The sequence below is a fragment of the Rattus norvegicus genome, chromosome 2 (genome assembly GCF_036323735.1).
Source record: "Rattus norvegicus strain BN/NHsdMcwi chromosome 2, GRCr8, whole genome shotgun sequence".
NCBI lineage: Eukaryota > Metazoa > Chordata > Mammalia > Rodentia > Muridae > Rattus > Rattus norvegicus.
In genome coordinates this window covers 238,018,682-238,043,673 of record NC_086020.1, presented here as the reverse complement: position 1 = coordinate 238,043,673, position 24,992 = coordinate 238,018,682, and the positions used below count along the sequence as shown (strand labels likewise).

Below are 24,992 nucleotides of genomic sequence, written 5' to 3'. Positions count from 1 at the left end.
AGGAGAGATCTACATCCGGTTCCTGTCGGCCTGCACTTCTTTGCTTCATCCATCTTATCTAGTTTGGTGGCTGTATATGTATGGGCCACATGTGGGGCAGGCTCTGAATGGGTGTTCCTTCTGTGTCTGTTTTAATCTTTGCCTCTCTCTTCCCTGCCAAGGGTATTCTTGTTCCCCTTTTAAAGAAGGAGTGAAGCATTCACATTTTGATCATCCGTCTTGAGTTTCATTTGTTCTGTGCATCTAGGGTAATTCAAGCATTTGGGCTAATAGCCACTTATCAATGAGTGCATACCATGTGTGTTTTTCTGTGATTGGGTTACCTCACTCAGGATGATATTTTCCAGTTCCGACCATTTGCCTATGAATTTCATAAAGTCATTGTTTTTGATAGCTGAGTAATATTCCATTGTGTAGATGTACCACATTTTCTGTATCCATTCCTCTGTTGAAGGGCGTCTAGGTTCTTTCCAGTTTCTGGCTATTATAAATAAGGCTGCTATGAACATAGTGGAGCATGTGTCTTTGTTATATGTTGGGGTATCTTTTGGGTATATGCGCAAGAGGGGTATAGCTGGGTCCTCAGGTAGTTCAATGTCCAATTTTCTGAGGAACCTCCAGACTGATTTCCAGAATGGTTGAAGCAGTCTGCAATCCCACCAACAATGGAGGAGTGTTCCTCTTTCTCCACATCCTTGCCAGCATTTGCTGTCACCTGAGTTTTTGATCTTAGCCATTCTCACTGCTGTGAGGTGAAATCTCAGGGTTGTTTTGATTTGCATTTCCCTTATGACTAAAGATGTTGAACATTTCTTTACGTGTTTCTCAGCCATTTGGCATTCCTCAGCTGTGAATTCTTTGTTTAGCTCTGAACCCCATTTTTTAATAGGGTTATTTGTCTCCCTGCGGTCTAACTTCTTGAGTTCTTTGTATATTTTGGATATAAGCCCTCTATCAGTTGTAGTCTTGGTAAAGATCTTTTCCCAATCTGTTGGTTGCTGTTTTGTCCTAACCACAGTGTCCTTTGCCTTACAGAAGCTTTGCAGTTTTATGAGATCCCATTTGTCGATTCTTGATCTTAGAGCATAAGCCATTGGTGTTTTGTTCAGGAAATTTTCTCCAGTGCCCATGTGTTCGAGATGCTTCCCTACTTTTTTTTTCTATTAGTTTGAGTGTATCTGGTTTGATGTGGAGGTCCTTGATCCACTTGGATTTAAGCTTTGTACAGGGTGATAAGCATGGATCGATCTGCATTCTTCTACATGCTGACCTCCAGTTGAACCAGCACCATGTGCTGAAAATGCTATCTTTTTTCCATTGGATGGTTTTGGCTCCTTTGTCAAAAATCAAGTGACCATAGGTGTGTGGTTTCATTTCTGGGTCTTCAGTTCTATTGCACTGGATTATCTGTCTGTCTCTGTACCAATACCATGCAGTTTTTATCACTATTGCTCTGTAATACTGCTTGAGTTCAGGGATAGTGATTCCCCCGTAATTCCTTTTATTGTTGAGGATAGTTTTAGCTATCCTGGATTTTTTTGTTATTCCAGATGAATTTGCAAATTGTTCTGTCTAAATCTCTGAAGAATTGGATTGGTATTTTGATGGGGATTGCATTGAATCTGTAGATCGCTTTTGGTAAAATGGCCATTTTTACTATATTAATCCTGCCAATCCATGAGCATGGGAGATCTTTCCATCTTCTGAGGTCTTCTTCAATTTCTTTCTTCAGAGTCTTGAAGTTCTTATCATACAGATCTTTCACTTGCTTGGTTAAAGTCACACCAAGGTATTTTATATTATGAAGGGTGTCGTTTCCCTAATTTCTTTCTCAGCTTGTTTCTCTTTTGTGTAGAGGAAGGCTACTGATTTCTTTGAGTTAATTTTATACCCAGCCACTTTGCTGAAGGTGTTTATCAGGTTTAGTAGTTCTCTGGTGGAACTTTTGGGATCACTTAAATATACTATCAAATCATCTGCAAATAGTGATATTTTGACTTCTTCTTTTCCAATCTGTATCCCTTTGATCTCCTTTTGTTGTCTGATTGCTCTGGCTAGAACTTCAAGAACTATATTGAATAAGTAGGGAGAGAGTGGGCAGCCTTGTCTAGTCCCTGATTTTAGTGGGATTGCTTCAAGTTTCTCTCCATTTAGTTTAATGTTAGCAACTGGTTTGCTGTATATGGCTTTTACTATGTTTAGGTATGGGCCTTGAATTCCTATTCTAACCGGAACTTTTATCATGAAGGGGTGTTGAATTTTGTCAAATGCTTTCTCAGCATCTAATGAAATGATCATGTGGTTTTTATCTTTCAATTTGTTTATATAGTGGATTACATTGATGGTTTTCATATATTAAACCATCCCTGCATGCCTGGGATGAAGCCTACTTGATCATGATAGATGATTGTTTTGATGTGCTCTTGGATTCAGTTTGCCAGAATTTTATTGAGTATTTTTGCGTCGATATTCATAAGGGAAATTGTTCTGAAGTTCTCTTTCTTTGTTGTGTCTTTGTGTGGTTTAGGTATAAGAGTAATTGTGGCTTCATAGAAGGAGTTCGGTAGAGCTCCATTTGTTGCAATTTTGTGGAATAGTTTGGATAGTATTGGTACGAGGTCTTCTATGAAGGTCTGATAGAATTCTGCACAGAACTCATCTGGACCTGGCTCTTTTTGGTTGGGAGACCTTTAATGACTGATTCTATTTCTTTAGGAATTATGGGGTTGTTTAAATGGCTTATCTGTTCCTTATTTGACTGTGGTACCTGGTATCTGTCTAGGAAATTGTCCATTTCCTGCAGATTTTCAAGTTTTGTTGAATATAGGCTTCTGTAGTAGGATCTGATGATTTTTTGAATTTCCTCTGATTCTGTAGTTATGTCTCCCTTTTCATTTCTGATTTTGTTGATTTGGACACACTCTCTGTGTCTTCTCGTTAGTCTGGCTAAGGGTTTATCTATCTCGTTGATTTTCTCAAAGAATCAACTTTTGGTTCTGTTGATTCTTTGTATAGTCCTTTTTGTTTCTGCTTGGTTGATTTCAGTCTGAGTTTGATTATTTCCTGTCTTCTACTCCTCCTGGGTGTATTTGCTTCTTTTTGTTCTAGAGCTTTTAGGTGTGCTGTCAAGCTGCTGATCTATGTTCTCTCCTATTTCTTTCTGCAGGCACTCAGAGCTATGAGTTTTCCTCTTAGCACAGCTTTCATTGTGTCCCATAAGTTTGGGTATGTTGTACTTTCATTTTCATTAAATTCTAAGAAGTGTTTAATTTCTTTCTTTATTTCTTCCTTGACCAGGTTATCATTGAGTAGAGCATTGTTCAATTTCCACGTATATGTGGGCATTCTTCCCTTATTGTTATTGAAGACCAGTTTTAGGCCGTAGTGGTCTGATAGGACGCATGGAATTATTTCTATCTTTCTGTACCTGTTGAGGCCTGTTTTGTGACCAATTATATGGTCAGTTTTGGAGAAAGTACCATGAGGAGCTGAGAAGAAGGTATATCCTTTTGCTTTAGGATAGAATGTTCTATAAATATCCGTTAAGTCCATTTGGTTCATGACTTCTCTTAGTCTGTCTACATCTCTGTTTAATTTTTGTTTCCATGATCTGTCCATTGATGAGAGTGGGGTGTTGAAGTCTCCCACTATTATTGTGTGAGGTGCAATGTGTGCTTTGAGCTTTAGTCGGGTTTCTTTTATGTATATAGGTGTCCTTGTATTTGGAGCATAGATATTTAGGATTGATAGTTCATCTTGGTGGATTTTTCCTTTGATGAATATGAAGTGTCCTTCTTTATCTTTTTTGATGACTTTTGGTTGAAAATCGATTTTATTAAATATTAGAATGGCTACTCCAGCTTGCTTCTTCAGACCGTTTGCTTGGAAAGTTTTTTTCCAGCCTTTCACTCTGAGGTAGTGTCTCTCTTTGTCTCTGAGGTGTGTTTCCTGTAGGCAGCAGAATGCAGGGTCCTCGTTGTGTATCCAGTTTGTTAATCTGTGTCTTTTAATTGGGGAATTGAGTCCACTGATGTTGAGAGATATTAAGGAATAGTGATTGTTGCTTCCTGTTATATTTGTATTTGGATGTGAGATTATGTTTGTGTGCTTTTTTTTTCTCTTTGTTTTGTTGCCAAGACGATTAGTGTTTTCTAGGGTGTAGCTTGCCTCCTTATGTTGGGCTTTACCATTTATTATCCTTTGTAGGGCTGGATTTGAAGAAAGATAATGTGTAAATTTGGTTTTGTCATGGAATATCTTGGTTTCTCCATCTATGTTAATTGAGAGTTTTGCTGGATACAGTAACCTGGGATGGCATTTGTGTTCTCTTAGGGTCCGTATGACATCTGTCCAGGATTTTCTGGCTTTCATAGTCTCTGGTGAGAAGTCTGGTGTGATTCTGATAGGTTTGCCTTTATATGTTACTTAACCTTTTATCCTTACTGCTTTTAATATTCTTTCTTTGTTTTGTGCATTTGGTGTTTTGACTATTATGTGATGGGAGGAGTTTCTTTTCTGGTTCAATCTATTTGGAGTTCTGTAGGCTTCTTGTATGTTTATGGGCATCTCTTTCTTTAGGTTAGGGAAGTTTTCTTCTACGATTCTGTTGAAGATATTTACTGGTCCTTTGAGCTGGGAGTTTTCACTCTCTTCTATACCTATTATCCTTAGGTTTGATCTTCTCATTGAGTCCTGGATTTCCTGTATGTTTTGGACCAGTAGCTTTTTCCGTTTTACATTATCTATGATTTCTATGGAATCTTCTGCTCCTGAGATTCTCTCTTCTATCTCTTGTATTCTGTTGGTGATGCTTGTATCTATGGCTCCTTGTCTCTTCCTTTGGTTTTCTATATCCAGGGTTGTCTCCCTTTGTGCTTTCTTTATTGCTTCTATTTCCGTTTTTAATTGTGTTTTCCTGGAATTCTTTCAGGGATTTTTGTGATTCCTCTCTATAGGCTTCTACTTGTTTATGTTTTCCTGCGTTTCTCTAAGGGAGTTCTTCATGTCTTTCTTGAAGTCCTCCATCATCATGATCAAATGTGATTTTAAATCTAGATCTTGCTTTTCTTGTGTGTTTGGATACTCAGTGTTTGCTTTGGTGGGAGAATTGGGCTCCGATGATGCCATGTAGTCTTGGTTTCTGTTGCTTGGGTTCCTGTGCTTGCCTCGCCATCAGGTTGTCTCTGGTGTTACCTTGTTCTGCTATTTCTGACAATGGCTAGGCAGTCCTATAGGCCTGTGTGTCAGGAGTACTGTAGACCTGTTTTCCTGTTTTCTTTCAGCCAGTTATGGGAACAGAGTGTTCTGCTTTCGGCGTATAGCCTTTCCTGTCTACTGGTCTTCAGCTGTTCCTGTGGGCCTGTGTCCTGAGTCCACCAGGCAGGTCACTTGGAGCAGAAAAGTTGGTCTTACCTGTGGTCCTGTGGCTGAAGTTGCTCCTGGGGGGCTGCTTTTGAGCTCTCTGTGAGGGTGGCAACCAGGAGGGCCTGCGCCGCTTTTTCCTGGGGTCCCTGTGCACCGGGGTCCCAGATGGTGTTAGGTGTTTTCCTCTGGAGTCAGAAATGTGGGCAGAGTGTAGTCTCTTCTGGCTTCCCAGGCGTGTCTGCCCCTCTGAAGGTTTAGCTCTCCCTCCCACGGGATTTGGGTGCAGGGAACTGTTGACCGGGTCCCTTCGGGTCTGGGCGATGTGCATTTGTACAATTTTAAAAGACATATTGTTAATCATTAGTTTTGAAAAGTACTTGTTGGAAAAATATCAAAGTTCCAGGCTGTGTAGAAACATAAGATGCTAAATTATATTTAATACATTAAATTAGAATTTACATTTGAGTAAGCTGAGTAAAGGTATTAATATGTTTCAATTCTGTTTAAAACTATGTCATGGTATTTCAGAGTGTCTCCTCAACTTACTTTACAAGCTCTGAGGGAGCGTCTTGGTGAGTTTCTTGGTGTAGATGCTGTTGCAGAAAAATTTTTATTTCTGAAATGCATTGGAAATAATTTAGCTGTGGTAAGTTTTCTTCCTTTTTTTGCCCTTCTAAGTAAAGTGTATATTATCAAATTACATTTCTTAACTGCTTATGAAGTCAGTTCCTTCACTTATAATGAGATAATTTAGAACAATTTCTAAAATGTTTGTAATATTTTATTTTCAAATAGTAATGTTTTACTGCATATAAAGATAAATATGGGATTTGTCCTTAAAGTGTATTTGGTGTAGTGGTGAAGGTAAGTTATATAATATGAATAAATTAAACATTATATTTTATATAGTGAAGAACGAAAGATTTTCTAGCAGCAGAAGAAGGTAGGTAAGCAACATTGGGAAAGAAATGATACTAAAGCTTGCATTATAAAAGATAATTTTTCATCTTAAAAAGAATGAAGGGTCAGAAAAGATTTCTGAGCAAAGAAAATGATCAGAGGAATAGAAAATTAGGCAACTAAGAAAGAATGAATGGTTATATTTTGTTCTATTAACTGTGTCAGAAAGTGGAGAGGGCAGAGTTGAGAATGAATTATAAAGTATAGTTTTAAAGGTTTTGAATGTCAGAATACTTAAATTTTCTGAAGCCTTGCATATTTTGAGCAAAAGAATAGCACAGTTAGATCCTTTAATGAAAATTACTTTCATTCATTGAGAAGTGAAAGACATTGTGTGCACAAATCCAGTTTTACCATCTGAGGAGTTTCAGAACTCTTGATGCCTCTACCTCCCTGTTCATATCCATCTGATGAAAGTATGAAGGTTAACTTATTATTTACTACACACAGCATAGTACACACACACACACACACACACACACACAGCATAGTACACACACACACACACACACACACACACACACACACACCCTGATTCCCTTGCAAATTCTTACCATAATTATTATTAGAAGACATAGAATTTCAGTTAAGTTTGGTTCAGTGAATAGAAGTAGGATTGGATTGTACATTCTCTGTGACCTGGCCATAATTGCTTTTATTGATATGGTGTTTATCTTTCATAGAAAAACACAGAAAAAATGGAAAAATATCACAGATTTAATTTTTTCTTTTGTATCAAATCTAGGTAAAGGAAAAGCAAGAATCAGAATTGAAACTCAAGTCATTTGCTCCTCCATATGTATGTACTATGATCTTAAACCCACACTAATTTTAAAACTTAAAGTGAATTTTGTTAGGTTTGACCTTTAAAAAACTTTCCTATGTTTTAGGCACTTCAACCAGAATTATATTTGCTTCCTGTAATAGATCACTTAGGAAATGTTTATTCAGCGTCGACAGTTAATTTAGACGAACAGCAGAGTGTTGATGATACTATGGAGATTGACGGAACAATCCACAGACCAGATAGTTTGTCTTTGTCAAAGGATGAACCTGGAGATCCAAGTTTGTTGGAAAATACATGGAGAGACTTTCCAAATCACGAAGAAGGTGATTTCAACTAAAATGGGAAAAACAAGAGTTCCTTATAATAAATTTGAGCTATCAAGCCGATATGCAAGTTTTGGGCCAATCTAACCTTACAAATACAGGCAAGGAAAGCTATAGTTCAAGGGGGCTTTAAAATGGACAGGTGGGGAAACAATGCTTTGTTAAGATGAAGTAAGAGCTAAGGAGGCAGTTCCGGGTGTAACGTGTTAGACATAAGGACCCACGTTCAGTCCACAGAGCCTGAGTAAAACAAAACAAAAAACGTTGGGCATAATGGTTTGGGCACTCGGTTTGGGAGTCAGAGACGGGTTAGACCGTTGGGATCTAGGTAACCTAGAGTAGCCTACCTAGACTGGCCTGCTTGCTGAGCTCCAACCCAGGGATCTATCTCAAAACCACAATGGTCAGACCTAGAAAGACGACTCAGGGATGGTGTTTGCAGAGCACCTGAGTTTGGCTCCCCCATCCCATCAGGCAGACCTTTGGATCTCCAGGCAGGAGCTCTGCTGTCCTCTGGCCTCCATGGGCACCTGCAGTCCTGTACCTCCCCACACAGACACACATGACCTGAAACAAAATGGATCTTTAAAGGCACACACAGGTAGATGGCCCTCAGAGGACACCTAAGATTGACTTCTGCTCTTCACATGTTCGTGTGTACACATGCCCATACACACTGGTGCACCTACATACACACCCGCACACAGAGTGGCAAACAACCAAAGTGCCTTAATTAAAATTAAGCTTACATAAAGCTGTGTAGAAAAATGTCAGTTGAATGTTTCCATCATATTTCATAGACAAATAAGCAGTGCAAGGGAAAACCAGGTATAGTAAGTGAAATACATCTCCCCCAAACTGATGACAGTATCCGTTACAGCTGCAGGATTGTGCTTTGGGATACAGTTCTTGTCATCTCAATGTATTCTACACCACATGGTATTTCAAACACTGCTTCCTGTAAAGTTACTTCTGGCTTTTCTATGCCTGCTCCAGCTCCCAGATAAAGACACGAAGACCCTGTAGTTATCACAAGCTCCTGGTCCTGTTTCTGGGAGACACTGAGCTTTTCTTTTTCAGTCGGCTGTCTGTGCTGCCTACTGCCCAGCCACATGTCCCATTGCCTACCGTCTTGGTCTTGTCCTGGTTGCTCCTGCTCCATCAATATCCTCATGGCAGCTCCCCTGGGGATCTGCTCATGGTGAATGCTCACACTGAATCAATCTCTCTCTCCCCCTCTCCCTCTTCCTCTTCTTTTCTCATTCTCTCTCCTTCTGTCTCTCTCCTTCCTCTCCTCCCCACCCTGCTTGAGACCCCCACTTGAGACCCTCTTTGGGATTTGAAGTCCCAAACTGGCTCCTCATTAACCAATCAGAGATAATGGAAAACATTTTTAAACAACACTGGGATGGGAGATGCCTGATAATGTAGGTATCTGGACTGCAGTCAGATCTCTGGCATAGCAGTCAGCATCTGAATACACAAAAGCATCCCCAACAACTTCCTTCAATATTCCCTGTGCTAACACTTAGTATTAGTTGATGCCAGTGAGATAGATACTCAGTGGGAATCTTTATCTTGGCATGTATCTGTCATTCATGGTAATTCCTTAAAAACATTTATAGTAAACTCCAGTATTTTTGAATGGTACAAGGTGGAGTGCCTAATATAGGTGCAGTTGCTCTCCATGAAACTTAAGTTGTGTCAGATTTCACATTCTACGTAAATTGTGATAACTGCACAAACTTTAAAAAAAAAACTTGATGGGAATGTTAAATTACACAAATTCTTCACAAATGTGGTTATTTTACATTTATCTCTCTCTCTCTCTCTCTCTCTCTCTCTCTCTCTCTGTGTGTGTGTGTGTGTGTGTGTGTGTGTGTGTGTGTGTGTGTGTGTGTGTCAGAGAACACTTTCCACCTTGCTGGTTCCAGGGGTTTAAACTCAAGTCTTCAGATTTGATGAATGCCTTTACCTGCTGACACATCTTGCCAACAAACACGTGGTTCTCAAATTGGGTTATGTTGGGGTCACAGGGCACACAGATAATAAGGGAAGGGCCACTGACATCAGAAATAAACCAAAAGCAACTTTATTTACTGCAGGAAACTGCTTCTAACCAGTTAAGGTCCCAGTCAGGCTCGGAGCTGACAACACAACCTTGAATGGTTAAGAGCTGTCTTCTGAAGCATAAGCCCACAGCAGATGTTCAGGGGATAATAAGGAAGGAATTTGAAAACTGAGGGTTAGTTCTCGAGCCCAGGATGTGGCGGATAGCAGGATATTGGTATAGGCTCAAGGCTATTCTAAGGCAGAAATCTTATCTCAACCTTTATTTCTGGGGCTCATGCAAGCCAGATGGTTTTACTGCAACAAAAAAAGAATGCAGGGCTTGAGGAGACACAGTAAGACAGGGCAGCAGACCAGTGCCTAGAAGTATTCAGGGCTCTTCATGTTAATGCTTGGTGCTTTCTAAAAGCAAACAAACAAAAAAAAAACTCCTGCAATTCAAATGAGGTATTAAGGGACTGGTGAGATGGCTCAGCAGTTAAGAGCACTTAAGAGCACTGACTGTTCTTCCATAGGACCTGAGTTCAACTCCCAGCAACCACATGGTGGCTCACAACCATCTGTAATGGGATCTGATGCCCTCTTCTGGTGTGTCTGAAGACAGCTAGTGTACTCGTAGAAATAAAATCAATAAATCTTTAAAAAAACAAAACACACACAAACAAATGAAGTATTAATATATGCTAGTTCTTTAAAGTTCTAGAAACTAAAGTATGTATCAAGAATACATGATTCTACTACTCAGAAGTAACTTGTCAAACTTGTGAGATATATAATTATATATATACTATATATAATCACAAATCTTATTGAAATTATGGTTTGAGTGTGAAACATTTCTGTAATGACCATGTTTTAAAGATTATTATCCCCAACTACTGTTACTATTTTTAGGAAGCTTGTGGAACCTTTGGGCCATTAGCCCATGGGAATGGGAGGTGGAATGTCATAGGTTGAATGTGGATTCATGCGTGAACACCTGGTTCCCAGCTTGTGGCATTGTTTTAGGAAATTGTGGAAGCTTGGATGTGAGGCCTAGCAGCAGACATAAGACCATCAGTATAGCAGGCCTTGATGTTTGTATTTTGCCTCCACTTCTACCACAAACTCTTGGGCCTGATCATTTCCAGTAACAAGCAACTGCCACCTGTTCTTGCCCCAAGATCTACAAGCCTCCTCTATAACCATGAACACCATCATGTCTTCCCAACCATGAACTATGTATCTTGATATTTCTTCATTTAGAAGTTTTTATCAGTAAGCTGGGCTTGAGTAATAGCCATCCCCAGTTTTATGCTTAGCTAAATATATTTTTTGAAAAATTTCAAGCTGTATATTTTGACTCATTGATTATATTTGGACAAATCATTGTTATTAAGGTTTTTATTGTCATAGCAAGGAGTTTTCATTTGTGTTTCTTTTCATCCAACAAGAAGTGATTTATAATTTTTATTGTTTATGTTAGTTTACAAAGGAATTTCTTGAAAACATTCTATAACTTTATTTTGTGTAGAAGAAAAGATCTGAAATCATTTCTTTTCTTATGATTCACCCCTTTCAGTCTCCTCCTGAATGTGAATTATCTTCATTAGATAAGCATGACTGGCAAGAACATGCAAAGTCCATGTTTGGCAGGTGTATTAAAGGAAGATAGGGAGAGGTAAAGTCTGGTGCTCCAAAATTCAAGTACCCTAAATTCTGAAACTTAAAATGTTAGCATGAATACCTCCAGAATGATTCCTTCGTACAATCATGATATGGATGGAATTTTCAGGATCTACTTAATGGTGTCAATTTAGTCAAGCATCATGTTTTTACACCATTACAGTATGAGGAGAGAGGATGAATGTGTATCATGAACTTGTATTTCTAGAGAGGTAGCTAAGGATTTTTAAGAACACTGTGAACAAACTGAAGAGTTCAGTAGACAGTGGAAGTCACCTGGACTATTTAAGAAGAGTGACATGATTGAACTTCAGTCCAAGAAATACAATTTAGGTAGCAAGAAGAGGAGGAGACTTGGGCACTACAAGCCTGATCTGGAAGAGGACCGTTGGGATTGCAACCAGATCTTGAAGTCAGGGATTCCTAAGACATGGAAAGGTGCTTCACCACTATGGCATTTGGAAGAGAAGGTGGGGACATCAGGCCTGCCAGGACCTGGGCTGTGTTTTAGTTAAGGCCACGTTTAGAGCACTGAATGAGAGGCTTATTGCATTTTCCCTGCTGATTAAAGCTGTTATACACATATTAGTACTCTGCACCCTCACCTGCCATTTATTTGCTTGGATTCCTCTTTCATTTTGTCACAAACAATTCACGGTGCACATCTCAGTTTCCAAGTTACTCCTTTTCTGTGACTCCATAATCCTCACAAACCATCCTTATCATTCAAGAGAAAATATAGAAAGGGGTCTCTTGTTATGAAGATGCACAGATGTCCCCTGCTGCTGTACATCATGCTTCGTATTGTCGGCTGGAATGGCCAGTTCCCAGACCCTGCCAGAGAGGCCACAGACCTACTAGGTTTGCATTAGCATTTCTGAGCGAGGTGGATGAGGTAGGGAGCAGAGCGGGCTTTACTGTTTTAAGCAGCTGTTACGTCTAATTTTGATTCATTTAATATTAATGAGATCATTTTGTAAATTCCTGCTTACTTTACAAAATTGCCAGTATCAACCGGGAAATGAGTAGTAGATTAAAATCATACAGCTTCAAGTTAAAAGAAGTTTTTGTTTCTTTGTTTTTATGTATTTGTGTTTTGCCTGCATATACATGCACCACATTCATGCAGTGTCCAAGGAGGCCAGAAGAGTTCACTAAAGAATCTTTTACTCATACAAACTATGAGTTATATTGTAAAACTTATTCTGGAAAATATGTACTAGTAAGTTCATGAGATAAGGTTATAGTGTATAGATATGAAAACAATGCTTATTTTTACTATTTTCCCATTATTTGAATTTTAATTGCCATTGTATGAACAAAACACCAGCTGAGGAAAGCCAGCCTACACAACAGCACTTTGGAAATCCCAGGTTGCCAGGATCATTGGAAGAGTCAGATGATTGTTTGGGGAACGTAAAAAGGTAATTAGTATAAATGGTGATTACACATATTGTACTCTGGAGTATAAGGGAAAGAATGTATTTACACACTGATTTATCTTGCAGTCCTTTCAAATTAGATGACAATTGTATAAATAAGAGAGTTTGATTCACGCAAGAATTACATTTCTAATAATTCTTAGTCTCATCATAGATCCATAGTGATGTATTGTTTTACTATTCAAATTAAATGTGGTTTATGTTGACCATTAATGAGTTTGAGAGAAATATATATCTCAGAGTCTCCCTATGATGCCCAGACTGGTCCTAAACTCCGAGGCTCAAGCAGTCCTCTGCTTCAGCCAGGGAAAAAGTTGGGACTACTGATACAAGCCACCCATCAATTTGAGGTTAATTTTAAACAATTTAAGTTATATTTCTAAAACATCAAAGCAATCATTCCTATATGAAGAGTAGATACTAATACTCATGGAATCAAGCTTTAATATTCCCTTCAAATTTGTTATTCTCTTAAGTCCATTCCTTTGGAAAAATAATGATGAGGATGAGGGTGAGGAGGACGATAAGGCAACCATCAACAGAAGGCAAGCCAAACTGGTATGATTAAAATTTTGCTTAAATGTAGTACTGCAATATAATATTAATAGAGAAATTAAAACTGAGCTACAGATTAAATATGTTTTTATTTATAATGCCATATTTTCCTATAATATCAAATATCATCACTGTTGATTTAACTTTTGTTTCTGCTCTTGTGAAGAGATAATATGTCCAAATGAGAATGCTTTGTCTTAAATGTTTTCACTTTTTAAAGGTGCTTTTCACCTTTACCTGTCAATACCTTAGCTCCTTAGAAGAGACTTCCTGAGTGAGTTGACAGGGTCTATAGAAGTAGTCGATTGTTATCACCAATGCCCAGTTACTAGCAGTGTGGATTCACGCAATAGCAAAAGTCTAAAGGAGCGAGTGGAGCCTGCATCACCAGTTTATGCTCAGCAGCTAATAAGACCTGGAGAGGATCTTGTGGATATATGCAGCATGGACTCAGAACATTAAGGTGCTAGAAGTACTACATTTAGTAAGCTACCTATGAGTATCTGTCACCAGGCACTCTTCTAAGCATTTTGTACTTACTAATTTAATTCCCATTTTCTCTGCAAGCAACAGTGAAACCTTATGAGGAAGATATGGTTATAAATCTTGATTGCTGACTTAATTGGATTAAAATATGCCTAGGAATTAGGAAGGAACATTTCTGGATGTGTCTGTGAGGGTGATTTCAGAGAGAAAAGTATAGAAGATCCAACCTAAATGAAGATTCCATGCCCAAGCATGCTGGGGGCCTGGACAGGGGGAGGAAGGGGAAGTCTACTTGTAGATACCTTATTCTGGTACCGGCCACTATGAAGCAAATGGTTTGCTTGGCCATACAGTCATGGTGCCATGTCGCTGTCTCATCACAGACACTAGTAATAGAGAAAGCCAGCTGTGGACTGAGACCTCTAGAGCTGAAATCAATCTTTCCATCCTGCAGAGATATCAAATACAGGTATTTTCAGTGGCTGAGTGGTTCTTTTCTGCTACCTTAACTCAGTGGAACTCTCATCTTGGCAATTAGCCCTCAAGAAACACCTCTTCTTTCAAAGCACTTTCCTCACTTTTTCAGAAACTGTATCTGGTCATCATAGCAATCTCCAGTCCCAGTTCCTGTTGAGTTTTGGTCTATTGCTATGTGTTGTAAATTCTACACTAGTTCTAGGCCTAAGAGTTACTTCCTTATGTTTATAAGCTTTTGTTATGCAAACCTTGTTCCTTTATTTAAAACTATTGGTTAAGTAAAATTGGCTACAGCCAATTACTGAAGGGATTAGAGGCAGGTGGGTTTAAAGTGACTTTGTTGGAGGAGGAGAGAAGGAGGAAGAAGAAAGTGAAAGAGATAAGAAGCAGTAGTCAGGGAAGAGGAAGCATGAACACAGGGCTAGGAGAAACAAGTATCTGGGGTACACCACTGGGGAAGTAGCCAGGCCTACAATTAGAAGAGTAGATTAGGGGTGACTGCCCAGTAATTGTCAAAGCCAAATAAAATAACTGTAGTCCAACTCTCATTTATTTGTAAGCTAGTTGAGGATAAGCTGAAATTGGTTGTACTACAAGTTCCTTGTTTTTGGACCCTCTCATTCAAACCTTTTTGCTCTTGGTGGAGTCTTGCCTCTCTAAAATGCATCATAGTTGACATTTCTATGCTATCTGTGTAGTGTTATCTAATATAAATTGCATCTGACTCTGCTCTAATGTTGAGTTCCTGGCTGCACAATGAGTTCCACTTACAATTGCAGAATTCTGTGATCTTCTGATGTACATATAAGTTACCTGACTTCCTTTTATAGTGTTTGGAAAGATGTATGGAGAAATCCTAATTTCTTTTTTTTTTTTTTTGGTTCTTTTTTTTCTGGAGCTGGGGACCGAACCCAGGGCCTTGCGCTTCCTAGGCAAGCGCTCTACCGCTGAGCTAAATCCCCAACCCCCCTAATTTCTATTACCTTGTAGAAACTTGATTCTATAACTTACTCCAGAAAGAAAACAAAATATGAATAATACTTGATTAATTTAAAATTTTTGTAACTAGGGGCTGGAGAGACATCTCAGTGGTTAAGAGCACTAATTGTTCATCCAGAGGTCCTGAGTTCAAATCCCAGCAACCACATGGTGGCTCACAACCCTGTACTGAGATCCAATGGCCTCTTCTGGTGTGTCTGAAGACAGTGACTTACATATAATAAATATTTTTAAAAAGGAGTAACTAGTAGAGAATTAAAAACCTAGTAGAACTGAAAATAATTTAAGACCTATAAAAATAATGAGACAGACGTCAACACAGCAAGGCTTGAGCTGACAAGAACAGGTAAATTAGGACAACTGAGACAAGAGCTGGCACATGGTTCGGCAGGGTTAGGTGCTTGCCATGAAGCCTGATAGATAACACCAGGGCCCACCTGATGGAGGGAGAGAACCGCAAGCTGTCCTCTGACCTCTATGGTCATAAAGCACACACAAAACAAGTATATAAGTGCAAAAACAAGGAGGAAGAAGAGGAGGAGGAGAAGGAAGAAGAAAAGGAGAAAGAAGAAATATAAATATAAGCAGTGGAGGTAGGACATAGAAGAATAAGATACAAAACAATACGCTAACATTTTGAAAATGCAGTGGACTCATCAATTTTCTTGGCAAGTATAAGTTATCAAAATTGACTCCAGGTAACAAACATCAGTAGCCATCTTAAAACTTAAAGAAGTTATTATATCAAGCCACCAAGACTAGAACTCTTGAAAAGAAATCACATTTGGAAGAAAGATAATGAATTTTTAAAGCTTTTGCTTATATGGTCTTCATAAAATATCCAATGATTAGTGAAATGGAAAGATGAGACATAAGAAATAACTATAGCTATAAATATAGAATTGGGAGTTGATCACTATACAATAAAAAGGACATTGCTAGTATGCATTAGCAAACATTGGTGGACAAAATAAAAGAGTGTTGCTTCCTCCTGTCATCTTCTGTCCATCCTCACACTTGCTCACAGGTGTGCGACAAGGAGCACAGCGCCCTGCCAGATCTGATTGATTTTCCTTCATTTCCTTCTCAACGTGTTTCTTCAAGATTAGTGGATACCTCATTATTGAAAATTGAGAGTAAGTATTTGTGACACTGAGTATATATATTTCTGTGTGAGGCAAGGCAAAGTTAACTATGTTAATAAGGAATTGCTGTTTAATGGCCGGAAAGTTTCAGCTCATGATTACTTTTTAAGTTATGGAGCTGGATGGTGGGAACAACATTGCAAGTAAATTAATGCCACCTAATTGTACTCTGAAAACAGTTAAATGGTAAATTTTGTTATACATATTTTATTGTAACAAAAAGCTGCATTATATTAATTTTGTGTTTGTTATAGTATTGTATAGTATTATATAGATATTAGCTAATATTAATATTTACTTTGGGCCCCAAATAAATAAACTAAAAAATTTCAAGAGTAACTCAAACCTGACTACCTAGTTTCACACATATATGTAAATGCAGAAGAAATACACTGTTTTATAAATCCATGCAAATCAAAATGTCTCCTCCTTTTTTTCCATAGCAGAAAGAAAAACATTTTTTGGTTATATTTCATTCTTGTTGTTTACATACTTCTGGGTTTTTAACTCTGTCTTTTGGAATATGAAATATCTTTTAGCTTTTCAGAATTAATAACTAGGCTATCATCTCTCTAGGAGAAAAGATTATTGAACAAATGAAGCAAGTAAAGGAAGAACGGAAATATCTGGAAAATATTAGAGAAGAACTAATTAAAAAAGTTGAAAAGCTGTTTGAACAAAGTAAATCAAAACGATATCATGGTAAAGTTTATCACCCAGATTTTGTAACTATAAATGAAACTAATCCTAAGTTATACAAGGTGATACTTACAGCATAAACAATAGAATTGTAATTAATATTTACTGTTTCACTTGTTACAGTTTAAGTAATACTTGGTTGACATTAATTCAATATAGAAAACACAGTCATTCAACTTTTATACATGTTTTGCATAAGGCTTTATACATTAAAATGCAAATATTTTTGTCACCAAAACTTATTTTTACTTAATTCCTTCACTCATTTATTAAATATGTACTCATGTGGTTAGTAGATGTAGACACTGTCGTAAGGGCTGGGGAGATACTGACAGGCACACAATCATGACCCTAAGTCTAGAGTCCAATGGGGAAATGATAACTAACAAGAACAAATAAGACCTCCTGTTTAGTGCTATTATAAAGGAACTACACAATTGTATGGGTAGGAATTCAAAGGAAGAACACTTAAATTGGATGGGATAAAACTCAAGAAAGCCTCCAGAAAGCATTGGCTATGCTAGGACCCAGATGTGCTTCTTGACTCTGAGCCTTCTTTTCCCTAGCCCTCAACGATCCTCTTCTACCTTGTCCTTCTGCTCATTTCTACTCAGCTCACTGGCTTGTTTCCTACAGGTCATCCAAGGTCATCTACCTCAGGCTGTAGGAGCTGTCTTGGAATCTTGGAGCTGCCCTGAGTGCTTAATGCTGGGATATATGTGCCTTTCTGCTTTACTGATGTGGATAAGTGAAGGGACTTAGGAGAATCTTGCAATATAATCAGAAGGAATATGGTTAGGGCTCGTGGGAATGAATGGAAACGTAAGCCAGGATGAAAAAAGTGTAAGATAATTGTAAAAGCATCTTTTATTTGCCTGATGTAACTGTTATCTCAGAGGCTTACTGCCTCTGTCTGCTAACCTAAGCCTAGTCCTGGAAGCTTCTAGCCTCCATATAATCTTATCTAGGCCTAGAATGTTTTCAGCCTCTGAGACTCACATCTGAATAAGCTCACTCTTTCTAGCTTTCTGAGCTCTGGCTGGATGCTCACCTCAGCTGTTCTGGCTCAAACTCCTCTCTATGCTGACTGACTCAAACTGGCGTCTTTCAGCTTCTGACTGACTTGCACTGCTTGGCCTTGTACTAATACTGGCAATATGTTCTAATCTTCTGGCTCCTTCTCATTCTCCGACTCATTCTGTCTTTACCTGTGTCTGGCTGGTTCTATCTTCAGCTTCTCTCTGTAAAACTCTCCCAGTAAAAACTGCCTCTGTATTCTACAAACTGAACTGCCTTAAACTCAACTGCCTCTCAATTGACTGACTTAATCGAATTGACTAGAACTCAGAGACCTACATGTTTCTGTCTCCTGAGTGCTGAGATTAAAGGTGTGTACCACCATGACTGGACCCAAACTTTCTGTTACTTGAAATTTGTTCTATACCATGCTTGCCTTGAACTCAGAGATCTGCTTGGCCTCTGTTCCTAGGATTAAAGGCATGTATATATTCCAGCTAGATCATACAGACCTAGAATGTCTTTAGATGTGATCTCTTCCAGAGAAGCCATGTTAGAATTAAAATTCCTCTACTGACAATGATTTGAGAAATGTTAAAAGATTTGGGAGGCCTTCCTTTTGGGTTGCATTTGAGGATTATGAAGAAAAAGCCATATGTAGAATTAATTTATTTTAGAATTCTTAATTTATAGCAAAATACTCAACAGCACAAAAAGTAGCTTGAAGGCCACGGACCATTTCATAATGTCTGAAGGACATGTTTAGGAATATTGAATTGTTATCTTAGAATCCACAGCAGTGACTCGGCCTTGAGTAATGCTGGAGGAATCTAATGAACACTGGAGTAGAAGTCACAGGGCCCAGATTCCAAACCTGAGTCAGTCTTTTACTTAGGCAAGGTTTTCCTTTTCCTTGAACTTATTACTCTTTCCGTATCTAAAATGGAAACTATTAGTCACTTATTACTTCAAAACTAATGCACACAGAGAGACAGAGATCTCATGATCCTGCTGTGTGCTGATTATTTTAAGTACTAAGGATGCAGCAATGAACAGAATAGACAGGTTCTGGCCCTGCCATGAGAAGCATGCTTCCAAATGGTAGGAGACTGATAGTAAGACAATATCAGCTAGTGGTCCACATTTTAAAACTAAAAGGTCACAGTTGGGGCTGGAGAACTGGCTGCGTGCTTTTCCAGAGGATCTGAGATCAGGTCTCAACGGACATACAGTAGCTATCAGTCACCTCTGGCTTCAGTTCCAAGAGATCCAATGCCTCTGCCTCTGGGAAATGCGCACAAGCCGGCCAGATGAGCATGCAGGCGAGAAAACATTTTTAGAAATACATTAAAAAACAGCACAGTTAAGAGTAACACATCATTGGCCTTAGCTTGGGTTTCTAGGAAGGTATTTCTCAACAAACACCCAAATCAGATTAATGAGTCAGGCAAGAAACAGCAGTTTGCATAAGAGGAACCATGCACATCCAGGTGAAGAGAAAAAGATGGCCTTGTGGTATTCAGGGATGAAACAAGGTCATTGTAGCTAGAACATGCCAAATACAGTGGAATGTAGAAAACGAACAAACAAAACAAAACAAATTCAGAAAACTCAAGTCAAAGCCATTGGGTTTTCTTCTAAGTAAGGTAGAAGCTTTGGAGAATTTTAACTGGGTATTTACATAGTCTTAATATTTTAGCACCAAGGCACACACCTTTAATCTCAGCACTTGGGAGGCAAAGGCAGGCAGATTCACAGCCAACCTGATCTACACAAGTTCCAGAACAGCCAGGACTACATTGAGAGAGGGAGAGAGGGATGGGAAGGGAGGGAGGGAAGGAGGGAAGGAGGGGGAGAGGGAGAGGGAGAGGGAGAGAGAACTCCTAGAGCCTTGCAGTAAAATTGTCATGTTTTTAAGCCCCAGCACTCTAAAATTAGTTTTTTAAGTGAAGATGATAATTACCATTGTGTGGAGTAATGGTTACAGGGTCAGAGGGACAGCTCAGAAGATAGTGCAGCTTTCGAAAGATGTCAGTACAGACGGGAGCCAGCAGCAGACCTAGCATTACACAGACAAGGATAGAACATTGTTGGCTGCCACTGGCACAAGTATGAGCGGCTGAGGATGGATGGCTGGGCTTGGAGAGAGAGAGACAGCTACGTACAGAGCTGAGGTTCCATGCAGCTATGCGACTGTCATCAAACCATCTTAAATGTAGAATTTTTCATTACGTTCTCAGTTCTATGATAACCTCAAAGAAATAAACACAGGGCAATCTGGTGACATACTGCCAAGAAGACTGTTTTATTTAGACTTTCCTTAGTACTAAAATAATTTACTTTTCTCAGCAAAGGGCCTCAGGTTTGAGAACTTGCCTGTATTAATTACCTTTTTCATTGTTGTGACACAACACCTGATAGAAGCAACCTGAAAAGGAATTTTGCCTCACGCTTAAGAAGGGATAAATTCCTTTCCAGTGCAGAAGGCATGTGGAGAGAACAGCAGATGACTGGTCCAGGCAGGAAGCAGAGAGGTGAATGCTGGTGTCCTAGCTTTCTCTCCCCCACCCCATTTCTTTTTATTCTGTGGGGATCCCAACCCATGGTCTGCCACCACTCAGAGTCAGGATAGATCTTCTATCCTCCATCCTCGCTGGGTGCCTCCGGGATACACGCAGAGATGCATCACAGGTCACCCCAGATCCAGTTAGGTTAGTAATGACCAACTGTCATACTATGCTACAGAACATAAGGGAAATGTTTGCAGAGTAACTTTGGTACATTGTGAATCTGAGTCAGTGGATTCCACAAAACAAATTGATATGGTGGTTGAATCAATGAAACAGCCTTAGAATTTATCATATCTTTCAAAAATAAAATAAAAATATATTTGTGTATATTCTATTATCAATTTTTTTAAAAAAAGTATTTATGTGAATACACGAACAGATTATATGTATATGTATATGTATATGTATATGTATATGTATATGTATATGTATATGTATATGTATATGTATATACCTGCACAGACTAGAAAATGATATCAGATGCCCTGGAACTAGAGTTAGAGGTAGTTATGAATTTCCTGATGTGGGTGCTGGGAACTGAATTTAGGTACTCTGAGCTTTCTCTGTGATGGCCTCAATACTTTTTAATAAAGACTTTTTTTTAAAGAAAAGCCTGACTATGGTTCATAGATGTATATTTCTAAGTGCCTTTATTGCTGTAAAGAGTCACCATGACCATGGCAACTTACAAATAAAGCATTTTACTAGGGGCTTACTTACAGTTTCAGAGGGTTAGTCCAATATGGCGGGAGACATGGCAACAGGCAAGCAGACATGGTATAATAACTAAGTACTTGCATTTGATCCACAGTAGGAGGCAAAGAAAGAATAAGCCTGACAGAGACTTTAGAAACCGCAAAGCCCACCCCCAGTAACATACAATCTCCAACAAACCCAAACCCCCAATCCTAATCCAAGAATTACAAGCAGCTTCAAATGTGTATAATCTTTCAGTCGCGTGTTTAAAACACTAAAAGCCCAGTTTCTCGAGAATCAAGTAGCAGTTACTACTAAATGTAACTGCTTATAAAATTAAGCGAATTACATACCTCCAACATACAATGGCACAGGTGCTATGTGTATGGCCGTGGAAGGGGTGTTGATCTGGAAGAGGTGAGGAATGAAACTTGGTACAGTGCCATCTTTGAGGAAACTTGAGCCATAGCTCTCCAGAGAGTGACCTCGTGGTTCACTTTTCTTGCACATTTAAACATAGTAGAACTTGTTATCTGTGACCTGTATAGTAAGGATGAATTCTATTGGCTGATCAACAGAGCTCAGTGCTAGCCCCAGAGGAAGGATCTGTGATAAGCATCGGGATAGGTTCTATTGGTGAGGTATTTAAAATACACAGTGCCTCTTTCAGGTGGATGTGTTCTATTCACTGCAGGACTAGAGCCTAAGTAACACTCAGGGCATTGGGGGGATCCAGGTGGAGGCTGGCTTCTAATAGAGTAGCAAAGAATCACCAGGTTTATTGATCACTTATCATTCTGGCAATCCAGGTGACTAGATATCATCCATTTTCCTACTGTTGAAGAAAATTGTCCAATGTGGTCGCCAATTCTGGTTTCCCCAATGCTTACTCTAAGCTGTGCATCCTGCATCCGTTACCATCACAAAAGGAAGAAAAATGAGGAGAAGCTGGACCAAAGCAAGACTAAACCCAGCAGTGCCAACGCTGAGTCCTGTAACTGACTCTGTATCAAAGGGCTTAGATGGCTCTGAGGCTCTTCCAGCTGTGTTGACTGCAGTGCACTTCTCTCCATTGGGTCGTTCCTACTCCTCGTTTATCGCTCTCAGCAGACATCCCAGGGCTCTGGCATTTCCAAAACCTTGGAGTCCAGTACAATCCAGGTTCACTTTCACAGCTTCACACAAATGGCTCTGAGCCTCCATACAGTGAGTGCCCTGCAACACATCTGGCCTCAGCTGTGCTCTGTGACTATGGAGGAAGACTCTGTAACCCTTTTATTCCTATATCCTTGATTCTGCAGCCAGATCCACATGGATGAAGCTGCCACGGTCTTCTTGCTTGAGCCCAAAGCTGGCCCCTTCTTAATTACATCTGCATAAGCTTTCCTTGGTGTTTTTATAGTCTGAGGAAATTCTTTGATCCTTTTCCTTTCACAGGTTGCAGAATTATTACACTTATTATCAATTTAGCATCAGGCCTTTCTTTAAACTTCTCGTTTCTCTGAGCACAGGACTTGGCTCCAGCACTAATTTCCTTATGCTCCTTTCTCCTCAGACTCACATTTTATTTTCTTCTTGCCCAGCTCGCTCTTTTTTCACTGTAGATCTGTATGACCATCTGACATGGTCAGTACGAAGTTGTCTTGAATATCTGCTGCCAGTCATATTAGTCCAAAACGCTTCCATTGAACCTCAGGCAGATTCTTAGGAGAAAGGCAAAAAGTAGCTCCTTTCTTTGCCGAAAGATTTCAGTAACTGTCTCTGGCCCAGATGCTAATTTTGTTCCCCCTGAAACATTGATCTGGGCCTCCATCATTACATGGCTTTCAGCACGACTGTCTTCCAGGTTCTTCCTAGGATGGTCCAGTAAAGCCCTGCTTACAGCATTAAACCACTTTCTTAATCCAAATTCCTAAAGTCAGCATTCATCCAACAGGCAACATGTAAAGTCTGTCACAGCAACACCCTAGTCCCTTTGATATAGAGTTAGTTACAGGATTGTCTTAGTTACTTTTATATTGCAGTTAAGAGACACCATCACCAAGGCAACTTTTAACAAAAAACCTTTAGTTGGTTGCTAGTTTACAGTTTCAGAGAGTTAGTCCATCAGCATCATGGTGGGGAATATGGCAGCAAGCAGGGTGGCATGGCACTTGGGGCAGTAGCTGAGAGCTCATGTCTGATACACAAGCAGGAGATAAAAAGAGAGACTGTGCCTGGCATGGGCTTTTGAAACTTTCAAGTCCATCCCCACTCCTATCTCCCAACAAGGCCACACCTCCTAATCCTTCTCAATGAGTTCTACTAACTTTGAGCCAAGCATTCAAGTACATGAGCCTATAGAGGTCCTTCTCATTCAAACCAACACACTAATCATGTTGTTAATTAGCAAGTGTTTCTCTCAGCTCTAAAGTATTTAATAAGTCTATAAGAGATGGAAAAAAGAGGAGAATTTTTTAATTGGTTGTTTCTTACTTGTTCTTGTTGTTGTTATTAAACTCTAGGGTCTTTCCTGTCTCAAAAGTTTAACCCTTTAACAGTAACAGCCTATAACTTTTGTAGTTTGTGTTTTGTTTGTAGCCTGTGATAGCTGGAAGAAAAAATATTTTGACACTAAGAAAGTCACAGCATCATTGGAGGAAGTCTTAACAAAACTTCGAGAAGATTTGGAACTTTACTATAAAAAACTGCTCATGCAGCTTGAAGCCAGGGAGATCAAGATGCGACCAAGGAATCTGGCAAACATCTCAGATTCTAAGGTACTGTAAACTGTGCTCTCTTCTGCTAGAAAAGTCCTACCCAGGAAGTAGGATCATGTTTTTACAACAGGAGAGAAACTGGGCCCAGAGTTATGAAATATAAAAATCTTTCCTTTACCTTGGTAGAGGTCAATTGGCAGAACTGAATAGATTTTCTTATATAAAACAGTTTAACAATTAAGTATTTTTAAACATATTCCTAATTTGACTCAGCCAATAAAACACTATGCTGATTTTTAGGTGTTTGCTAATATCTTCGTAAGTTAATAGTGTTAATGACATTAAACTGATGGTGCATTTTACAAATACCGATTTTGTTACAAGACAGGATCTTCCTCTGTGTCCAGCCTGGCCTTAAACTGAGATTCTACTGCCTCAGCTTCCTCAATATTGAGGTCACAGATGTGCACCCCAATGCCAGACTCAGTTCTTAAAAATAATAATTGACTAGTGTAGAACCAAAGAGAAAGTAATTCCTAATGCACAAGAACTCAAAAGAAATACAGATACCTAACACGACAGGTCTTATTTTGACCACCATTTCATAGTCTATGTTCATAAGGCTATTTATACTTAATATTCAGATATACTAAATAAATGATTTTATGTCTCACACAGAATTATCTTATAATCCAGATCACCGAAGTACAACATGCTATTGACCAACTTAAGAGAAAGTTGGATACTGATAAAATGAAACTCATATTAGAAGTTAAGGTAATCTATATTTTTCCTAAACAGATTATAAAATTTATTTTGAAATAAAGTGGCATTTGAACCTTGACTATCAATGTTATAAGGGTAGCCAGGACTGACTCTTCTTAAATTGATTCATTAGCATTAATTAGAAGATGATGTACAAATGCATAAGGAAAACTAAATACAATAAAAAGATGCATGTAACAGGCAAAGGTAAAAGGTTACTAAAAGTAATTAAGGCTAAAGGACATGTTAAAATTTTAAAAATTGTTTTCCTTT

General features: G+C 38.9%; 1 protein-coding gene across 15 annotated transcripts in view; it reads left to right on the top strand.

Moving 5' to 3' along the window:
- Spata1 (spermatogenesis associated 1) overlaps positions 1–24,992 on the top strand; it is a 45,453-nt gene that overhangs the window by 11,182 nt on the left and 9,279 nt on the right. For 7 of the 15 annotated variants that reach the window (XM_063282241.1, XM_063282240.1, XM_063282239.1 and 4 more), the window contains 9 exon segments: positions 5,893–6,010; positions 7,070–7,123; positions 7,215–7,434; positions 12,500–12,593; positions 13,088–13,169; positions 16,156–16,264; positions 16,850–16,975; positions 23,836–24,014; positions 24,633–24,731. In XM_063282241.1, the coding sequence (XP_063138311.1) occupies positions 7,320–7,434; positions 12,500–12,593; positions 13,088–13,169; positions 16,156–16,264; positions 16,850–16,975; positions 23,836–24,014; positions 24,633–24,731 (804 nt within the window). In that variant the 5' untranslated portion in view covers positions 5,893–6,010; positions 7,070–7,123; positions 7,215–7,319. 15 annotated transcript variants of the gene reach the window in all.